This window comes from Pongo pygmaeus, chromosome 3 (assembly GCF_028885625.2).
Source record: "Pongo pygmaeus isolate AG05252 chromosome 3, NHGRI_mPonPyg2-v2.0_pri, whole genome shotgun sequence".
In the NCBI taxonomy this organism is placed as follows: Eukaryota; Metazoa; Chordata; class Mammalia; order Primates; family Hominidae; genus Pongo; species Pongo pygmaeus.
Genome location: NC_072376.2, coordinates 48930961 through 48951333, shown reverse-complemented (window position 1 = coordinate 48951333; position 20373 = coordinate 48930961). Strand labels below are relative to the sequence as shown.

At 35.8% G+C, this 20373-nt stretch overlaps 1 protein-coding gene across 1 annotated transcript; it reads right to left on the bottom strand.

Annotated features, from left to right (window-relative positions):
- Positions 1-943: 943 nt before the first annotated feature.
- TMPRSS11B (transmembrane serine protease 11B) lies at positions 944-19482 on the bottom strand. Its single transcript, XM_054486129.1, has 10 exons — positions 19339-19482; positions 15709-15824; positions 10180-10295; positions 10030-10097; positions 8738-8898; positions 6659-6697; positions 5487-5664; positions 3544-3803; positions 3037-3179; positions 944-2368 (listed from the first exon to the last, which is right to left on the bottom strand). Exons 1-10 carry the CDS (start codon positions 19344-19346, stop codon positions 2207-2209), a joined length of 1251 nt encoding a protein of 416 aa, XP_054342104.1. The 5' UTR covers positions 19347-19482; the 3' UTR covers positions 944-2206.
- Positions 19483-20373: the final 891 nt, after the last annotated feature.

Genomic DNA, 20373 nt, shown 5'->3' with positions numbered 1-20373 from the left:
ACAAGGAAATCATTATACAGCCTGCAATACCTTTCACCTCTTAGTAATATTAAACTTTGTTCGACTTTGGGTTGCACTATAAAAGGATGTCTTCTGTTATCCTACAAAGGTATATTCCTAGCCCAAGGAAAAGGGTGAATATGTGTTCATTTCTTACTAGGACAGCTGCAGTAGCTTTCTAACCAGTCTGCCTGCACTCTATGCTCTTCACCCGCACTCCAGCCCATTCTCTTCATCAAAGTTACGTAATCTTTTCAAAGTATATATTAGATTATCTCACTCCCTTTGCTTGGAAAACTCCTGGGCCTCCCATTGCAGTTAGAATGAAAATTCAAGGTCTTTACCATGGCTTACCAAGGGGTACTTGACTTGGCCCCCATCTACCTCTTCCATCTTCTCCCCTACCATCTCTCATTTATCCATGAGATTTCAATCACATTGGCCTTCTTTCTGCCCCACATATCCACCTCGCTTTTCTCTCTCTGAATCTTATACTTGTTCCCTTTGGATATCTTTTCTTTCATATGTTTTCCATGTTTTGGCTTTTCATCCTTTAGGTGCAGCTCAAATGGCTACCCCCTCAGAGATGTCATTCAGACTTCCCAATCTAAAGTATAGCTTATCTGCTCCATCATTTTCTATCACATTACTTTTTATTTCATTTATAACATTTATCATAATCCAAAAGTATCTTATTTATGTGTTTACTGCCTATCTTTATTCACTAAATGTGGTATCCTTGAAGGAAGACATTGTATCTATACCTGACATTTCCTGAAACACACTAGGGACTCAATAAATACATGTGGCTGGCCTGAAACAGAAGTGAGGAGAGAAAGACACCATCTTGTCACAGATGGTTATAGATTTGCTTGATGTCAATATGCATATCATTTGAGCCATACTTTATAATAAAGAATAAAAGAGTAACTCCACAAACAAATGAAGAAAGGAGTATTTTTTTAGTTTATTTTAATGCCTTTAAGTTTTTGGTGACTTTTACATTTGGAAAATTACATAAGGTAAATTATTTGTAGAGATTACAAAGTTAGCCATCCATATGATTGCACTTTTACTATAAGGAGATGCCACACAGTTCTCTGCCCTTGATGACCTCATATTATTTTTGCTGCAAGAGAAAGTAAACAAATGACAAAAGATCAATGTGAAGACAATGGAAAATGTTACATAAATAATTGCCACTCAAAAGTCATTCTTTAATTCCTGACAAATTTTGGATCTCAACTCAATGAGGACAAATTTGTGTAAGGATAAATTTGTCAACTTATCACAGATGATGGAGAGTGACTTTAACCAAATCATTTCTCTTCTCTGGTCTTCAGTTTGTTGATCTCTAAATTGAAAGACTCGGTGTAGCTGGCCCTCTGATACTCCTTCTTCACTGCGAGATTGCATGATTTTATGAGGTACATGAATCATTTCACATATAAGTAAAAAAGTAATGCACACTTTCACACTTATTCCAGTTAACAAATGAAATTATAATTGATATAATAAAAAGTAACTCATTTGATAAATCCCCTATATATGTTCTCATACTTTCAAAATTTATATTTTATTTTCTTTTGATTCCGGAAAACAAATTAAGGTCAATTCTGAATATAATGGTAAAATGAATCACAACTCAGCTATTAAGAAAAATTACATATTAGCCTTCTTTATTTTCTTCTCTCCTTTTTTTTTTTTTTTTTTTTTTTTTGAGACAGGGTCTCACTCTGTTGGCCAAGCTGGAGTGCAGTGGTGGCGCAATCACAAATCACCACAGCCTCGACCTGCTGGGCTCAAGCAATCCTCCCACCTCAGCCTCCTGAATAGCTGGGACTACAGGTGCACACCACCATGCCTAGCTAATTTTTGTATTTTTTGAACACGGATTTAGCCATGTTTCCCAGGCTGCCGTCAAACTCCTGGGCTCAAGCAATCCGCCTACCTCGGCCTCTCAAAGTGCTAAGATTACAGGCATGAGCCACTACACCCGGCCTCTTCCTATCTCTTACATTAATTTAAAAGACTAATAAATGCATGGACAGTGTTTTAGATATAATAAAATATTAATAAAGACATTTATATTTTTATATATAATAAAATGATTAGTTTACCAACAATCAAAATAAAAAGATCCTGAAGCCACAGATAAGGATAGCCTGCAGTTGTCTTTATGTTCCTTTGTATAATTCCTTTTCTTTCAGAGTCCAGTCTTGGATGTAATCCAATTGCGATAAGAAGTCACTCGAGTATAGACACCTGGCTTATTTTTTTTACCACATCCATCACCCCAGCTTACTATTCCAACAAGATGCCAGATATTTCTGGAATCAGGGTAAGCTAGTGGTCCACCAGAATCATTCTAGAAGAAGAAAAGAAAAAAATGTTTCTTGTCTTAACAAAAAATTTCCTTTTACCTCTCCTGTGGAGTTATCTGTACCTCCTGGGCACTGAAACCAATACACTCTCTTTGGGCCTGGAACTCTGAAACCCTTAGGACTTTTTTTTTAAACACAAGACAGCTACGAACCAGAATATATGGCCTAAAACTGCCAAATGTTGACTTGACCAAACCAGAGTTTGACTTATATAACGAGTGCAGCTTGAATATGGAGAAGGTGACTTAGCTGCTTGCACTGAGCTTAAGTCTCTATGATGAAGCCTCTGAGGAACAAGTGGCATAGGCACGTGCCCAGACTCCTGATGCATCTCTGGATAAAGAGAAGACAACATTCTAGGTCTGCAGGTTGCCCAGAAAATAGGACAAAATTCATCTTGTAAACTTCTTCTAAGTATTATTCTTTGTATGAATTCCCAGATTGAAAACTTCGTGAGGGCAGGATTGTGTTCACCTCCACATCCCTAGCATGTAGGCTAGTGTCTGGTACATAAATGGAATTAATACATTTTTAGTGTATTGAAATACAAAGCTACTATGTCAGTATCATTAACAAAAAAAAATTTTATGTGGATAAAAACTTCCATTTGATTAACTAGGAGAAAACAATTGGATAATGTAACTAGACATACCTGACATGCATCAGCTTCTCCTGACATAAATCCAGCACATAACATTCTATCAGTCACAAAGCCAGAGTATGCATATGAGGCATTGCAAATTTTGTTGTCAATAATCTTCAAAAAGGCTTCTTGAAGTATCACTGGAAATGAACCTAAAAGCAATAAGTGCTGCATATTATGCAGATCTTAGACTTTGCTGGGACGAAGAATATTTATCTATAGCATAAAGCAGACTCTCTTGGTCACCAAGAGTCAGGCCAGTCCCAGGTTAGATTAGTCTCTTTCAGGTGTTTGTAATAGTTGGTTGCCTAACACATAATTTCAATTTTTCCAATTCCCATTCCCAGAGATATTTTAGGAAGTGAAGACAATTTGACATCACGCTTTTTGTCCCACCACTTGGTTTTCTTTTCAGTACATTTATTGATTGGTTAATTGCATGAGCGGATGATTGATTGATTGATTGATTAAACAGTTATTCCCATGCAGCTATTATGATTTTATTAAAAAACTTACCATTCATATAAAGTGTTCCCCAACCTGTAACTACAACATTGTCATTTCCTGAGAGCTTCATTTTGGCTTCAGGAAGACAAATCCTGCGAATGTACTTCGTAAAAGAAACTTCTTCAGCAAGCTGCACAAGGGCAATATCATCATGAAGCCCAGGACTGCTATAATTTTCATGAAAAATAATGTTTTGGACTTTTCGTGTCATATATGGTTTATTTACTACAATTCCAAAGTTGACTGTCCAATCTTTTGAATTATTTTTCCTAGAGGACACAATGTAATTAGAATACACTCAGTTTCTGGGTCACAACAGTGTTCTTAGTGGTGATTATTCATAATTTTAAGGCATGAGGTTCCCAAACAAAACTATAAACCACTGAAATTCTATTTTGAAAAATATCTTTGACATGGAGCTGTTGTAAATGTTGCAGTCACTTAAAAATAATGCTAAGGACTCAGATTTGTCAGCTTTCTGAAGATCTTTTCAAGTAGAGTCACTGATGTTTTCCCCTGCTTATTCAGTTCCATCCAGTTTCTGAACATTTGATTTGGTCAGGAATCACATGAGCATCCTCAATTCCATAAGTGGATAGGGTCCAGAATTAGTCTTATTGCCACATACCCTTGGTTTCAATAGCTACTTTTTTACCCTCACCCTTCTACCACCCTCAAGTAGGCCCTAATGTCTATTGTTCCCCTCCTTGTATCCATATGTACTCAGTGTTTAGCTCCCACTTATAAGCGAGAAGATGTGGTATTTAGTTTTCTGTTCCAGCATTAATTCATTTAGTTAGGATAATAGCCTGCAACTGCATCCATGTTCCTGCAAAAGCCATGATTTTATTCTTTTTTATGACTGGATAGTATTCCATGGTGTATATGACCCATATTTTCTTTATCCAGCTCACCGTTGCTGGGCTTCTAGGTTGATTTCATGTTTTTGCTATTGTGAGCTGTGGTGTACATACAAGTGCATATGGCTTTTTGGTAGAACAATTTATCTTCCTTTGGATATACTCAATTTTTGGGTCCAGATTAAATTTTACATCAGATGGATATGCTGTCTTTCTTCTTCAAATTTCCATAGTACTTACTATCTTTGTAATACATGTCATGTTTACAATACTATGCAGCCTCGTACTTTTAATATATGACATTTAAGTTTTCTCAACTAGATTATAAACTTCTGGATGGCAAGACAAGGAAGCACCTAGTAACTGGAGTCAGACATACTTGAATTCACATTCAATTTCTATTATTTAAGAGCTAGGCTGGGCATGGTGGGTCACACCTGTAATCCCAGCACTTTGGGAGGCCGAGGCAGGCGGATCACCTAAGGTCAGGAGTTCGAGACCAGCCTGACTAACATGGTAAAACCCCATCTCTGCTAAAAATACAAGAATTAGCTGGACATAGTGGTGCGTGCCTGTAATCCCAGCTACTCAGGAGGCTGAGACAGGAGAATCGCTTAAACCCAGGAGGCAGAGTTTGCAGTGAGCTGAGATCACGCCATTGCACTCCAGCCTGGGCAACAGACTGAGACTCCATCTCAAAAAAAAAAAAAAAAACAGCTGAGTGATCTTAGCCAAGTTTTGTCACCTTTCCTGAGTGAGTCTTGGTTTCCTCATCTTCAAATGGTTTAAACTATACCTTCCATACAGAATTGAATGTTGTGATTAAATGAAATGATGTTAAGTAAAGCACTTAATGTCAGGCCAAGGTACCTATGTGGAAAATGTTAATTAATACTTCTATTTGCTTTTCTCTCCTTTCTCTAATTTAAATGCATTTCATGCTCTTTAATTATACAGGTGATTGTAAATGTTCTATGTGATTGTAAATTTCATATGGCCTTGGTGAACCTTGACACATTAAGTTAACCCCTACAAACTATCCAAAATAGTTTTGCACCCAGCATCCTTCATTTAGTCAAATTTCAGACTTACTTAGCAAAGCAGTGAGCTGCAGATAATAGCCACCTGCTGCTGATCAGAGAGGCTCCACAATAGTGACGGCCTTTCCATTGCATGCTGGCCTGCCATGGCCATGCCCCCATCAGGGAACTTTTTCCATTCACAATTTTGTTGCCATTTATGATACTGTTGGCTACTTGTCTCCCACAACCTAGAGAAAGGATTTATTTACACAAGAGCAGGTATCTTTGATTATGCATTATAAAAAATATATCATTAAATATTACTTGAAACCTTTCAGTGATTATTCAACTTCTCTTAATTGATGATGTTTCTTTCCTACAAGATATTCCTGTGATGGTTCTGTATTCTATCTTGGTTTGAGTGGTTCTTACTTACCCTCTTTTCCAGTCTCAAGCATCTTTCAACCACTATCTTTTGTTGTGTCTATGTGTTATAACTCTTGTCTCTCTAAGCAGATTCTTGAAGGTGGAGACTTTGCCTTATTGGTGTCTACATCTTGCATAGTATATGTACTGCTGTCTGTAAGACTCCATGTGAACAAAAGATACTCCATAAATATCCATGGAGTGAATGAATGCATGAATGTATCTTGTGGACAACATGATACTCTAAAGAGAATTTATTTAAAAGATGTAACCGGACAGTGATATGCTCCTATAGGCCCAGCTACTTGGGAGACTGAGGCAGGAGGACCGTTTGAGCCCAAGAGTTCCAGGCTGTAGTCCACTATAATTGCACCTGTGAATTGCACTCCAGCCCACAAAATATAGCAACATCCCACCTCTAAAGCAAAAAATAATAATAATTTTTAAGATGCAGAACCGTTTTTATCTTTAATATATTTTATATAGCCTGGTTTTATATTTTCTTCTTATCCTAAATTGTCATTTCGTTCAATCTTTCTCATTTTAACATATTTAAATATGATATTTTTCACTCACGATTTTATTATTTGGAATCAATTCTCATTTAACTTTTTATATATATTTTTAATAAATGTTAAAATTAATAGACCAGTGTTTTTCAAAGAGAAATTCTAAGTCAATATCTGGTATATCTAGTAATTCGGAAAGCGTGTTATGGGATTTCCACATGATATATTTCAAATATTTTTAATAGAAAAATAATGAGAAAATACCTGTAAGTCCATCAAATTTATAATAAAAAGGTCCTTAACTTACAGTTGTTGGTAAGCATTTCGGAAGCAGCCTTGCTAATTTCTGAAAGTGAAAAACAAAATAAAATATAAAATTGACCAAATATCACCAAGCAATTGACTTCAACCTAAGAACATAAATGCTAACTTTCCTAACCCAATATTGTCCAACATTTAACTATTTGTAGTAGTTCAGGTATTTTCAGCCCCTCTGACTCTTATTTGTTATGTTATAACCATCTCTCCATATCTCTGCTAGGTAGCCTAGAAAAAGAGAAAAGGGAATAAAAAACAAAAATCAGTTTTATGATTATTGAAGTAAAATACTCAGTGCTGTAAGAAGCTGGCACCGTTACAATTTTTTTTTATTATACTTTAAGTTTTAGGGTACATGTGCACAACCTGCATGTTTGTTACATATGTATACGTGTGCCATGTTGGTGTGCTGCACCCATTAACTCGTCATTTAACATTAGGTATATCTCCTAAGGCTATTCTCCCCCCTCCCCTTACAAATATTTTGAAGAGATCGTGATAGGGATTTCTTTCCCATGATAATTCTGTTTACCCTGAAATGCTGAGAATTATATATATTTTAAGGAAAAATGTCCCAATTAAAATTATACTTCACTGAGCCCATCCTGCTCTTTAGGGAAATCTCTTTACTAAGAATGAATCATGAAATTTTGAGAACTTAAATTTAAATCTTTTTCCTATTGGTAAAAGACTTTAGAAAGAAGAAGAGGAGGAAACTAAAGAAACACTAGAAAACTATACTCTATGGGACACAGAAAGAGAGTAAACAATGTATCCCTCTTTCCCAAAAGCTACACACAGAAAAATTTTATTGCTCCCTTGAAAAGTTCTACCTCAGGTTCCCTTCTTATTAGTGGTTCACTGGTAATGGGGTCTTTATTGTGTGGCAAAACAGCAGTAACTGGCAGATGTTGCTGGCCTTTCAAGACCTCAAGGACCCTAGGATTAATTGTCTGGCTGGAAGAACCATGAAACTGGACTCTGAAACCACATGCTTATCACCTAGCTGGCCTTTTAACAATCAAAGTGACAGTTTCAAGACCTTTACAAAGCCTTCACGATCTTTACAAACTTCACTTTCTGTAAGGAGGCAAAATCTTATCACTTTTCTGTGAGTAGCTTTTGGGAAAGAGGGATACATTGTTTACTCTCTTTCTGTGTCCCATAGAGTATAGTCAGCATTTTCTAATGTTTCTTTAGTTTCCTCCTCTTCTCCTTCCCTCTAAAGTCTTTTACCATTGGAAAAAGATTTAAATTTAAGTTCTCAAAATTTCATGATTCCCTTGTTTTCTAGGGAATTTTCCAGACAATTTTTTTTCTTTAAAAGTGGTATTACTCCAGTTTTTTCACAAAAATCAGTAAGAACTCCCATCCCCAACATTGTTCTTACTGAACAATGCAGTCTCCTTACTGAAAGACCAAGAAAGCCCTAAATCTGCTTTCTGTCATGAGATCCTGACAAAAGTAAGGAGTAGAAAAGGAAGATACTTTGCCTGGGCTCGGTGGCTCACGCCTGTAATCCTAGCACTTTGGGAGGCTGAGGCGGGTGGATCACAAGGTCAGGAGTTCAAGACCAGCCTGACTAACATGGTAAAACCCTGTCTCTACTAAAAATACAAAAAAATTAGCCAGGTGTGGTGGCGGATGCCTATAGTCACAGGCTGAGGCAGGAGAATTGCTTGAACCTGGGAGGCAAAGGTTGCAGTGAGCCGAGATCACGCCACTGCACTCCAGCCTGGGCAACAGAGCAAGACGCCATCTCAAAAAAAAAAAAAAAAAAAGAGATAATTCAATTAGAACCCTTCACCCTCTTTCCCATGCATAATAGCCAAACCCTTCCAAACTTACATCCATACTTGCAATGTAACCCTCATTCCTATCATTCTTCAGACAATGATTCCATGGCACTGCCCTTTCCACTACCAAGTCATTGCTAGGGGTGACAGAGTTGGGTAAGCATATTTTTTTCCCAAATTACTAAAACTCTTAGTTCACTTTTTAGTACTTTTTAAAAAAATAATCCAGAAAAAACCAATGTAATAGAAAATAATGGAAATAAGTCAAATACCCATGAGTTTAATGGAAGCGGGAACTGCATTCCAGGATGCCATGTTGTTTTTCAACATCTGATGTAATATAGCCTTGATTTTAGTCCTCATGCTAACTTTCTCTGCTGGAGGAAACTTGAATTGCAGCTGTAACTGCACGTTTGAACCATTGGCATTAGGCCTAGAAACAACAGAAATTTTCTAATGTACTGTTTCTTGATCTTTTAGAGGTTTTGTGAACACATTAAATTTCACACATTTTAATTATCACATTTTCTTTACATATATTAAAGAAAAATATACGTATACTATCTAAGCATGTATAGCATTCAAAAGACAATTTCCAGCATGTATTTAGAAGCCAGTGCTAACCTTTTTCCTATGGTTTTTAAATACATAACCAGTCTCCCCCAACAGATCTATACAATGAAAAAGCTCAGAAAGAGAATTCTAAAGCATGAAGGACATCTTGATTATATATTCAGTACATTCTTTTGATTAATCAGGAAAAGAGATTAATTCATTTTGGAAGACTTTCAAACCAAAGCCATATCAATCAGAATTTTAAAAAATATCCATAATTTCACTTTCAAATAATTATGATCAATTCTAGGGTCTTTAAATGTTTTTGTTTGTCTGTAGGTAAGTAGGTTGGTTAGGTCAGCTGGATTTTTTGTTTGTTTTGTTTTGAGAGTTCAGAATTCCCCAGAATTGATATTAACAATTACCAAATTACAAGTGGGCTCTACCCTCATTACTCTTCCCCCATACACTACACCCTCCTCCCTGCATCCCTCCCTACCACCACTATCTTCAGGCATCCTTCAAAGGTGTGTCTAGACAAATGTTATCTTAAAATATTGTCTTTGTTCCACAGCCATTGCAAGAATGATAATTATTAATGAAACTAAAATAAGATGTTTTTAGGGAAGGTATGGGCTAAAAACAAACCAGTTGAATTATTTGTTTTCCATGGAGTTATAATTATCTTTCATCATAGCAGTCAGTTAGGACTGACCACCACCAATAACCTTATAATTCTTTTGCAGGTATAAAGATTAAAGATTTGTATATAATGACTCTTGCCCAGAACAGAAATTTGCTAGATACAGTGATACTTTCATCATGGAGAACTTGATTTTTCTTTTTCTTTTTTTTTCTATTTCCTTCGTTCCTTCCTTTCTTTCTTTCCTTTCCTTTGTTTCTCTTTTTCTTTATGTTTGTTTTTTGTTGTTATTGTTATCTAAAATCAAGGTTGTATGATATATCACCTACTTTCCTTTCATAAAATCTTGAATGAACTTGTACTTACAGAAGTTTGATGACCTCAGATTTGACATATTCCTTATATATACTGGAATTTTGAAATGCATTTAACATCTGACAAGAGAAAAAAAAAGAGTCATCATGTATGTTTCAATCAAATTTATAATAAAATTAATTTTAAAAATCTCTGATTTACCTTAGTCTCAGTATCTTTGCTTAGATTTGTGCTGGCTTGTGAAGCTGCGTTTTCACAATTATCATTGTATGTGACTCCAGAAATATGAAAATCACCTTGATAATAGTAAGTCTTCTCTGCAAAATTAAGAAAAAAAAAACCTCGAAGAATTTTAAAGTGGAAAGTGACTTTAAAGCGATTTATACCTCTGCCTCAACATTCCACCCAGCTTTAGAAATAATCCATTCATACCTCTGCCTCAACCATTTATACCTCTGCCTTAACATTTATACCTCTGCCTCAACATTTATACCTCTGCCTCAACATTTATACCTCTGCCTCAACATTTATACCTCTGCCTTAACCATTTATACCTCTGCCTCAACATTCAACCCAGCTTTAGAAATAATCCAAGGGAGGGAGAAAAATAAAAGGAGAGGAGTGAACAATTGTTTATTCCAGAAATGGCAACTCCATATCATTCATTCAATGACCCCCGCTTTCCCTTTATGTGATAGTAGACATTACTGTCCTGCTAAGTCCAGATATACCCTCAGCACCCTCCCCAAAACAGCAATGCCCGCAGTCACTAACAATCCACCTGAGTATGCACTAGAGATAAAATATCTTTTACATGTATAGTCTAAACTCAGCCTAGCAATTACCCAATTAATCTTTCTAAGCAATTCTCATACAGGAAACATACAAGCATCAGTCAGCCTTTACTTTCTGGATGATAAACACTGTCTTGCACCCTTTTGCATGCCCTTTGCCTGCTGGCCTGGTTTCCATTCCTTGATGTTATTCCTGGAGGACACCACGGTGCCCTTATTATTATTATTATTATACTTTAACTTCTGGGATACATGAGCACAACATGCAGATTTGTCACATAGGTATACACGTGTTATGGTGGTTTGCTGTACCCATCAACCTGTCATCTACATTAGGTATTTCTCCTAAAGCTATCCCTCCCCTAGCACCTCTACCTCCCTGCAGGCCCTGGTGTGTGATGTTCCCCTCCCTGTGTCCATGTGTTTTCATTGTTCAACTCCCACTTATGAGTGAGAACATGTGGTGTTTGGTTTTCTGTTCCTGTGTTAGTTTGCTGAGAATGATGGTTTCCAGCTTCATCCATGTCCCTGCAAAAGACATGAACTCATCCTTTTTATGGCTGAATAGTACTCCATGGTGTATATGTGCCATATTTTCTTTACCCAGTCTATCATTGATGGGTGTTTGGGTTGGTTCTAAGTCTTTGCTATTGTGAACAGTGCTGCAATAAACATAAGGGCTTATATGTCTTTATAGTAGAATGATTTATAATCCTTTGGGTATATACTCAGTAATGGGATTGCTGGGTCAAATGGTATTTCTGGTCTTCCACAATGGTTGAACTAATTTACACTCCCACCAACAGTGTAAAAGCATGGTGCCCTTTTATTTCCCTACAGCATATGATGGGTGGTGCTTTGTGTGAGTCACAAGGTCTCATACCCCATCTTTTCCTTTCCCCAAATATAAACTGTTTCACCTGATACATTAGGTCACCATAATTTAAAACAGGACAAGCCTTTTAAAAACAGGAACTACCAAGATGCGGTGGATTATGCCTATAGTCCTAGTAGTTTTTGAAGTCGAGCTGGGAGGACTGCTTGAGTCCAGGGGTTCAAGACCAGCCTGGACAACATAGTGAGAGCCTGTCTCTACAAAAAATTTAAAAAATTTGCCGGGCATGGTGGCACGTGCCTGCAGTCCCAGCTACTGAGGAAGCTGAAGTGGGAGAATTGCTTGGGCCCAGGAGTTCAAGTCTACAGTGAGCTGTAATTGCACCACTGCACTCCAGACTTGGTGACAGAGTGAGACCCTCATCTCAAAAAAAATAATAATAATAAAAAGAACTAATATGAAACAATACCCTGTTTTGGTTAAGCAATCAGCCATTCCTGTATTTTGAGAGCAGTTGTGCTTTTGATCCACCTTTAACATACACCATGTAGTCTCTACGTGACTGAAAAGTGTGATCTCCTGAGCTGAAATAATTTATTACCCTGTAAGTTAGAAATAATTTTAAAATAAAATAAAATAAAAACAGGTTTCCTATATTCCTATAGATTCCTATATTTTTCCTTATGGTAACCAATACATACAAAAGTCCAATGCCAAAGTCTGTCTGAGAAGTTACCTGAAAAGATGAATGCATATGAAGCTAGAGGAGCTAGTTCCAGCCCCATCACAAATCAGCTGTGCTGTCTTGGCATATTTAGCCTGCTGGGATTTTCTTTATTAATCACAAAAACTAAATTGCAGCCTGGTGCGGTGGCTCGCAGCTGTAATCCCAGAACTTTGGAGGCAGAGGTGGGAGGATCACTTGAGGTCAGGGGTTCAAGACCAGCCTGGCCAACATGGTGAAACCCCGTCTCTACTAAAAAAAAAAAAAAAAAAAAAAAATTAGCCAGGAGTGTTGGTGAACGTCTGTAGTCCCAGCTACTTGGGAGGCTGAGGCGGGAGAATTGCTTGAATCTGGGAGGCAGAGGTTGCAGTTTGCTGAGATCACACCACTGCACTCCAGCCTGGGCGATAGAGTGAGACTCCATCTCCAAAAAACAAAAAAAGAAAAACAAACAAAAACTAAATTACAATAGATAAACTCTAAGACTCTCTTCTTTCTACTATTTTATCATTTTCATCTGTGAAGCTTGTCACCAAATGACTAAAGTAAATAATTAGAATCTGCTAACTTTGTGTTACATCCAGAATACTGAACCAGGGTATTTACAAGTAGGTAGATTAATTTGTCAAAAGTCTCATACATCATGCCCAGATTCCGAGAAACCATTATGTTTAGATTTCTGATTCCAGTTATAATTTTAATGGAGAATTCTATTAGTTCAAGGTGCCATTTTAAAATTAATTTTCACTTGATTTTTATTATGGATTGAATTGTATCCCCTTCAAAATTCATGTTGAAGCCCTAAACACCAATGTGACTGTATCTGGAGACATGATCTTTAAGGGGGAATTATGGTTAAATGGGGTCATAAGGTTGAGACACGAATCCAATAGGACTAGTCTCCTTATAAGAGAGAGACCAGATTTCTCTCTTGCGTGCTCTCTCTCTCTCTTGCACTCTCTCTCTCTCTTGCACTCTCTCTCTCGCTCTCTCTCTCTCTTTCTCACTCACTCACTTCACCCCATCTCCCAAAATACACAAAGAGGAAAGGCCACGGGAAGGCACAGTGAAAATCCAGCTATTTAGAAGCCAGGAAAAGAAGTCTCCCCAGAAACCAACCAGCATATTGGTCTTAAAAGTCCAGTCTCCAGGATTGTGAAAAAATGACTGTTGTTTAACCTAGCCAGTCTGTGGATTTTGATATGGCAGCTTGAGCAATTATAATTATTTAGATAAACTGAATGGAAATCTATTCTATATTCTATACTGTGGTCAGTGATTTTCAGTTTTACAGACATAGCAACAGTAATCTTTACATGGTAAACTGCCTCCATTTCAAAGTTTATGAAGTCTTTTGTCTTTTTTCTTAGGATAGATGTATTTTATTACCTCTCTAAAACACTGTTTGATACTAATAGATTATAACAATACCTAGACATCATAATCATTACAGAGCTTCCAAAAGCCATGCATGGGTAGGTCATGCCCCAGTCCAACTGAATCAGCTAACCTAAGGGTAGGGCCTAGGGAATGAACACTACTTTAAAAGAGCTCGAAAGGTGATTCTGAGAAGAAGCTAGGGTTTGGAACTATTAGATAAACTATCTGAAGAATTATGAAATTGGTTATACATGTGTATGTAAGCTTTTGGAAATAGAATTGTTAAGTAAAATGGTTGAGAAAGAGATGAACCAGAGTCATTTCTAGAATAATGATCTTTGTGAAATACTTATCTCTGAGTTAATCTAAAAAGTGGAAACTCAAAAGTTAAAAGTTGATTGAGAAATAATAGGTGTATTTAGACAGGGAAACTAATTCCATACTGTTTAAATGAGGGATTACAATAGCTGCCATCCAGCTAATTTCATACCACTTAAATGAGAGATTACAATAGCTGTTATCCAGCTTAAGTTGTTCTCAATGTTAACAAATATTATATTCGTTCCTAAGCCAGAGTCCTAGAGCAGAAACCCCTCTTTCAAACTGACTTCAAACAACATTTATCACAGAGTTTGTGTCCATTTTTACTCCACAGGTAGGACAGTTCAAGTAATTTAACTTTAAATAATTTAAGCTGCTCTAGCCTTCTATCTGAAATAGTAGGTGGTTGACCATGTAGAGGCATTCAAGAGTGAATTCTCGTCCCATGCACCTCCTGCTCCAGCCAGGGTTCTGTAGTTCCCCTTTGCACCACTCCTTTCCATTAAGACATTGCTTCCCCAGGAAAGGGGACCTGTTAAGATGCAAACTGTATGTTGAAAAAATGGATTTTTTCACAAGGGCTTGATTTTGAAAACTCAGAGCACTGTCCTTAAAGAAATTATGTGAAGAATGTTATTTTTTAATGAGTAGAGGGAAAGAGAGGACAGAAAGAGATTATGAAAATTTCATGGATAGATATGGCAGACAGGAGACTGAGTGCCCATCACCCTTCTGAAAGACTAGTCTTAAGAGGACTGAGGAGAAACAAAGGAAAAGAAGCCAGGTTGAAAGAAAAAGTGTAATCTTTGCTGAGTCAGCCAAAATTTGTCTACATTGTATTATTGTACAGGGTTATATATTTCAGAGATATAAAACTCAGAAAAATCATGATAAAGTAGTATAATTAAACTATTAAGTATATTAATATTAAGCTTTTAAGCAAGCTATGCTACTTAAAACTTGTGGTATCAAGAAAGTCACTTTACTTTTCTGAGCCCCAGTGTACTGTATGTGAAAATAAGGATAGTAGTAAAATCTGTCATCCCTAGCTCACAGGATTATTGGGAAGATAAAGTGGAATGAAGGATGTCAAATTTGTTTTAAAACATTAAATAACTATACAGGTTTAAGGACTTATTTTTCAGAAAAGTAAAAATAAATTGGAAACTAAGCTTTGTGAGTACTGTTAATAAAAGTTTTAAAAATAAAACGTTTGTGCAAACATTTAGCCATTCAACCATGCTTGACTATCTACTATTAAAAGAGTTATTTGTAGATTTTTCATTGCTACTTATTCATCATATCTTAATAAGCAATAGCAGAATTGAACCAAGAAGAGAAGGAATCTCTAAAGTTTGAGATATATTTACTACAGGATGTAACAATTCAACTACAAGCCTACTATAAGCTCCTTTAATGACAATGAATATTGACATCAAAGCATTGAACATTTCAGTCTTGCTCATACCCCCATAGTTGGTGATATAATTTACAAGGAGGCCTCTGATTCAAAAAATTTTATAAACTTCTATGTCATAATAAACTGTGTTGAAATAAAATAGTAAGTAAATAAGAAAACTCCCAAGAAGAAATTTAATGTTCATGTTGTTTTTTTTCAATTTTTAAAATTAAAAGATTTATAGAAAGGATGAAAACTGAAAATAATCAATACTCACCAACTGCCAGAAAATGAACAAGAAGACCAATAGTTACTCCCAAGATTGCTGCCACTCCAAGAAAAATAAAGATCGTAGTCCATAGTGGCCAAGATCTTTGGGAAGATATGCCGTGCCTATGAAAGAGGAAAATTTTGGTTCAAATCAGATAATAACAATAAAAATCTACCTGCCTCTCCTTCAACTCATAGTACATGAATTGTAGTTTATACATTAGTCCTTTATGCTAGTTGAAAACATAGAAACCTCAAATGCCTCAAAGAGGATAGACTCTAATGCTCATTCACTTAACAAATCATTATTGATCCCAGGTTAGCTGCTGGAAATACATCAGTGAGCAAAATAGACATGATTTCTGTCCTCATGTTGCTGAAGAGAAATTGACTTGCTTTTTTTAAAAATTGAAGCAGGTTACAAAACATTAGTTGTAGTCTGATTGTATTTTTGTAAACTATAGCCATATCATGCACAGGGACATATAAGGACTTATAGACACAATTAAATACATAATATAACAAGTTTTAATTATAGGTTTGATAATTGTGGATGGAAATACCATGATGTCAACTGCAGTAATCTCTACGTAATAAAATTATAGATTTTTTGTTTACTTTTAACTTAATTATATTTTCTAATTTTTCTTTTTTTTAATTTTCTTTCTTTCTTTTTTTTTTTTTTGAGACAGAGCCTCACTCTGTCACGCAGGCTGGAGTACAGCAGTACAATCTCAGCTCACTGCAACCTCTGCCCCACTGGGCTCAAGTAATCCTCCCACCTCAGCCTCCTGAGTATCTGGGACCACAGGGGTGCACCACCACAACCAGCTATTGTTTTGTAATTGAGTCAGTGGTCTCACCATGTTGCCCAGGCTAGTCTCAAACTCCTGAGCTCAAGCGATCTGCCCATCTTGGCCTCCCAAAGTGTTGGGATTACAAGCATGAGCCACTGCACCTGGCCTATTTTCTATAATGTTTCTACAACAAATGTAAATTATTTGCATAATATAAATTAATAGATCAGTTAGTTGTTTCATCATCAAAGCCAATCAATTAGATGAAAGAGAATTAGAAAATATGGTGGTTCGGCATCATAGAGATAAAGCAATTTGTGGTTACAGTTACATTGTATGGGCACACTAAGCTTAATCTACATAAAGTTTGAACCCTAGTGATTTTTCATATCTTGAGAGATGATGTTATATAATTGTCCATTGGAGGAAGGGCTGTAACATAAACATTCATGATTTCAAATGCAAAACATCCTCAGCTGCTTCTTCAATCTCTATTCTGTATCATTCTAAATAAACCTTGCAAAACAGAAGAGTTTGTAATCAGGGAACATATTTGGTGAATTACATATTTCCTATGAATATGTGAACCTTTTTGTTCTCATCTCATCCAGGACCAACCAACTTTTAGGTAGATACATTTTTGTTTTTGTTTTTTTTAGCATTACCTTATACAACTGTGCAACTCCACCTAAACTTGTTTCCTCTTCACTCTGTTCTACATTCTTAATCCTACCCTTTCCTTGTACCTCTTTGTCTCTTTCGATGACTTGTTAGTGTTTCGCAGAACCAACATTATTCATCAAAGCTCTTCAGAGAAACTCCTTATTTCAGACACGTTTCATGTATTTTTTCGTACCAGAAATCTGTTGTTTAATATCAGCCTCACAGAAAAGAGTCTACTCAGGCATAGCATTTTTAATACAGTATTTATAACTTTATTAATATTTGATAACATGTTTCTTTTAATGACTATAAAAGTGCACTGTGACAGTAAGGTCTCAAATTTGTTTTGAATTAGCTAGTTATAACAGTCTGGTAGCTTGGGCTTTCTGAGACATGCATATTAGTCTAAGAGACTAAACATTATGTAGCCTAAATAATTATTCTAAGTTCTGAGATGGTTTCAGAATAATCACTGCTTTACCCAGCTTAAAAGAGATTTTTCTCTAAAAACCCGTTCTGGATGCTCTGAAAATTTCTGAAGAGTACATATTATTGACTATAGCTCTGATATGACCTTTCCTCCTCACTTGGCCTTCTCTTGTCAAAAATAATTTAAAGTACTATTTTATATCTAAAAGAGTACAGTGAGTTTGTGATTAATTCAACCCTTCCTCTAATAAATGTAGCCTCTGGGAATTTATTATTATTTTTGAATAATAGCTGCACTTTAAAAAATTATGTTCTAAGTATCAAAAAATGTCCATTCATGAAACAATTTACTCTCATTTACCAAATTAATTTTTGGCAACACTTTTTTCTAAAGGTAGTCATTTGCATTACAAGATGAATCCCTCACTTAACAAAGGAAATAGGTTAAAAATTAATCTTCAATGAATTTAACCAACTTCGTGTACTTAACTAAACTATAATTGCCTCACTTTTAGAATGAATCTACTTCAAATAAGAGTTAATTGCTGGCTGCACGTGGTGACTCACGCCTGTAATCGAGCACTTTGGGAGGCTGAGGCAGGCGGATCACTTGAGGTCAGGTGTTTGAGACTAGCCTGGCCAACATGGTGAAACCCCATCTCTACCAAAAAATACAAAAATCAGCTGGGTGGGAGTAGCTGTAACCACAGCTACTCAGGAGGCTGAGGCACGAGAATGGCTTGAACCCAGCTCCATCACAGGGGAAAAAAATAAAAGAAAACTCATTGCCATTCTGGCATAACCATTTGCCTTAATCAACTTGCAATAATGATGTTAATCAAAATGATGGTGAGTACATCACTTACAATTTTAAAACATCAGTCTTGTTATAATTTTACCCTTATGGTCCATGCCAGTGGTTAGATTTCCTTTTAACCACTTTTGGGCATGGCTTTCGGAGTTAAACAGCAAAGCATTAAAAAATATATAGTTTTCATTTATTAGAACTTCATTTATAAACCATTTGAATTAGATGTGCCTGAATTATCTCATACAATGAAATGTGTTAAAGCACGATTATGGTGCAAAATTCTTCAAATTTTATAAAAATAAACCTTTTTTCCATAGAAAACTTTAAATCATTAGGGTGAGAATTGTGCATAAGGAGCAGAGAAGTGTAATGAACAAATGGGTAATGGCCTCTATTCTTCACTTTCTCCTGGAACTTTGAAAAAAAGAGAGTCTACAGAAAGGAAGTCATTTGAAAATTTATGAAGTTTTGAGACCCTGCAGTTTGCCTGTTGCTAATTCAGAATCTATATTAGAAAGTACATTATTCCAAAATATATAATGGCATTCATATTTTTTATTATTCCTAAGAAAACCTTTTAATATTAGAAAATTTGATTTCAATTACATTACTAGAGAACAAAAACAGTAGTGTTCTTATGAGTGATTATAAAAGAAATCTTATGCCTCATTTCCTTAAGATTTCAGGTCAATTATATATTTATATTCTTTCCCAGTAAGCAAAATTTTGCTGAATTATTATTTTTCTTTTTAACTTTTGGAAACTTTCCCGGAGACTTCAAAGGGTCTGTAGACCTCAGACAGTAGTGTGTTTCTTAACAGTGTCCGGAAATAAAAACTAAATTATAAAAATAGTCAATTAACAAAAAACTAGAACATACTTAATGGCAACTTGCTAAATTTTGCCGACATACTCTCCCCAGTGAAATCCCCTTTACCTGTACATAATGTTCTGATTGTTGTGGCAGTATCAGGTATAATGGTGGTAATGATGATGATGAAGATAACGACAACGATGATAATGCTGGTAATAGTGATGATAAAAGTTAGAACCTTCTGATGTAGTTTTTGACTTATGTGCTACATCCAGTGTTGGAACTTGGTTTTTATGGGCTGGGTAAGATGTAGAGAACAAATAAGATGAAACTTGTCTGACTAGTGTTAATGACGGTCACATTTCTATAGTTTCAAGACAGGAGTTAACCCAAGAATGACAAACTTCCTTGACTTGGCGATTTAGAAAAAATTACAGCCCAGCTTGGTCAGCTAAGAGGTACACCCAAGAAACAGCTTTGAAGTACATAGGGGTAATCCTAACTCTATATTTTACCAATTCCATTATACTGCCTTGACCCTTCTCAATTGAAACTAACTATAACTAGTTAAAAGTTTCTGACAAATGTCTTTTTACAATACGTCAATTTTAATATGGCAAATATTGTCATCATTCTCATGCAGATGAAATTCTATTTCATCGTGGTTTGCATTTGCTTTTCCTTAATTACCTGTGAGAATAATCATTTCACATATTTTGAGGGAATTTGGATTTTCACTTTTGAGAATTCTGTTCATAAGTTTAGTTTTTCATCAACAGGCAGCAGATGGTAAGGAAAAAAAATGTGTTGCTAATCTGTTTTTCTTATAGTTATATGTGAGTTCCTGATATGATCTGGATGTTAATGTATTATTATACTGGATATTAACCAGTTAAGTTCACCTGTTTATTAATTACCTGTCCCCAGGGTGCAGCTTGACATTTCATTATGTAAAGAGATTTCAGTTCTTTAAAAACTTCAAGAATCCATTTACTTTTGTAATGACATGAAATGATAATTTAATTTTATATTGTCTTAATTTGAAATTATTTTTTCTTACTAATAGCCTGTTTTCCAAGACTTTTTTATTGCAGAGTTCATCTTTTCTCTACAGATGTGTGAGGCCTCCTATGTCATATACAAAATCTGCATGTTTCT

Coding starts and splice junctions, on each gene's coding strand:
- TMPRSS11B (XM_054486129.1), bottom strand. Junction 5,665..6,658: donor CGAAATGCTTACCAACAACT/GTAAGTTAAGGA, acceptor TCCTTTCTCTAG/GTTGTGGGAGACAAGTAGCC. Junction 3,180..3,543: donor GGGAACACTTTATATGAATG/GTAAGTTTTTTA, acceptor TATTGCTTTTAG/GTTCATTTCCAGTGATACTT.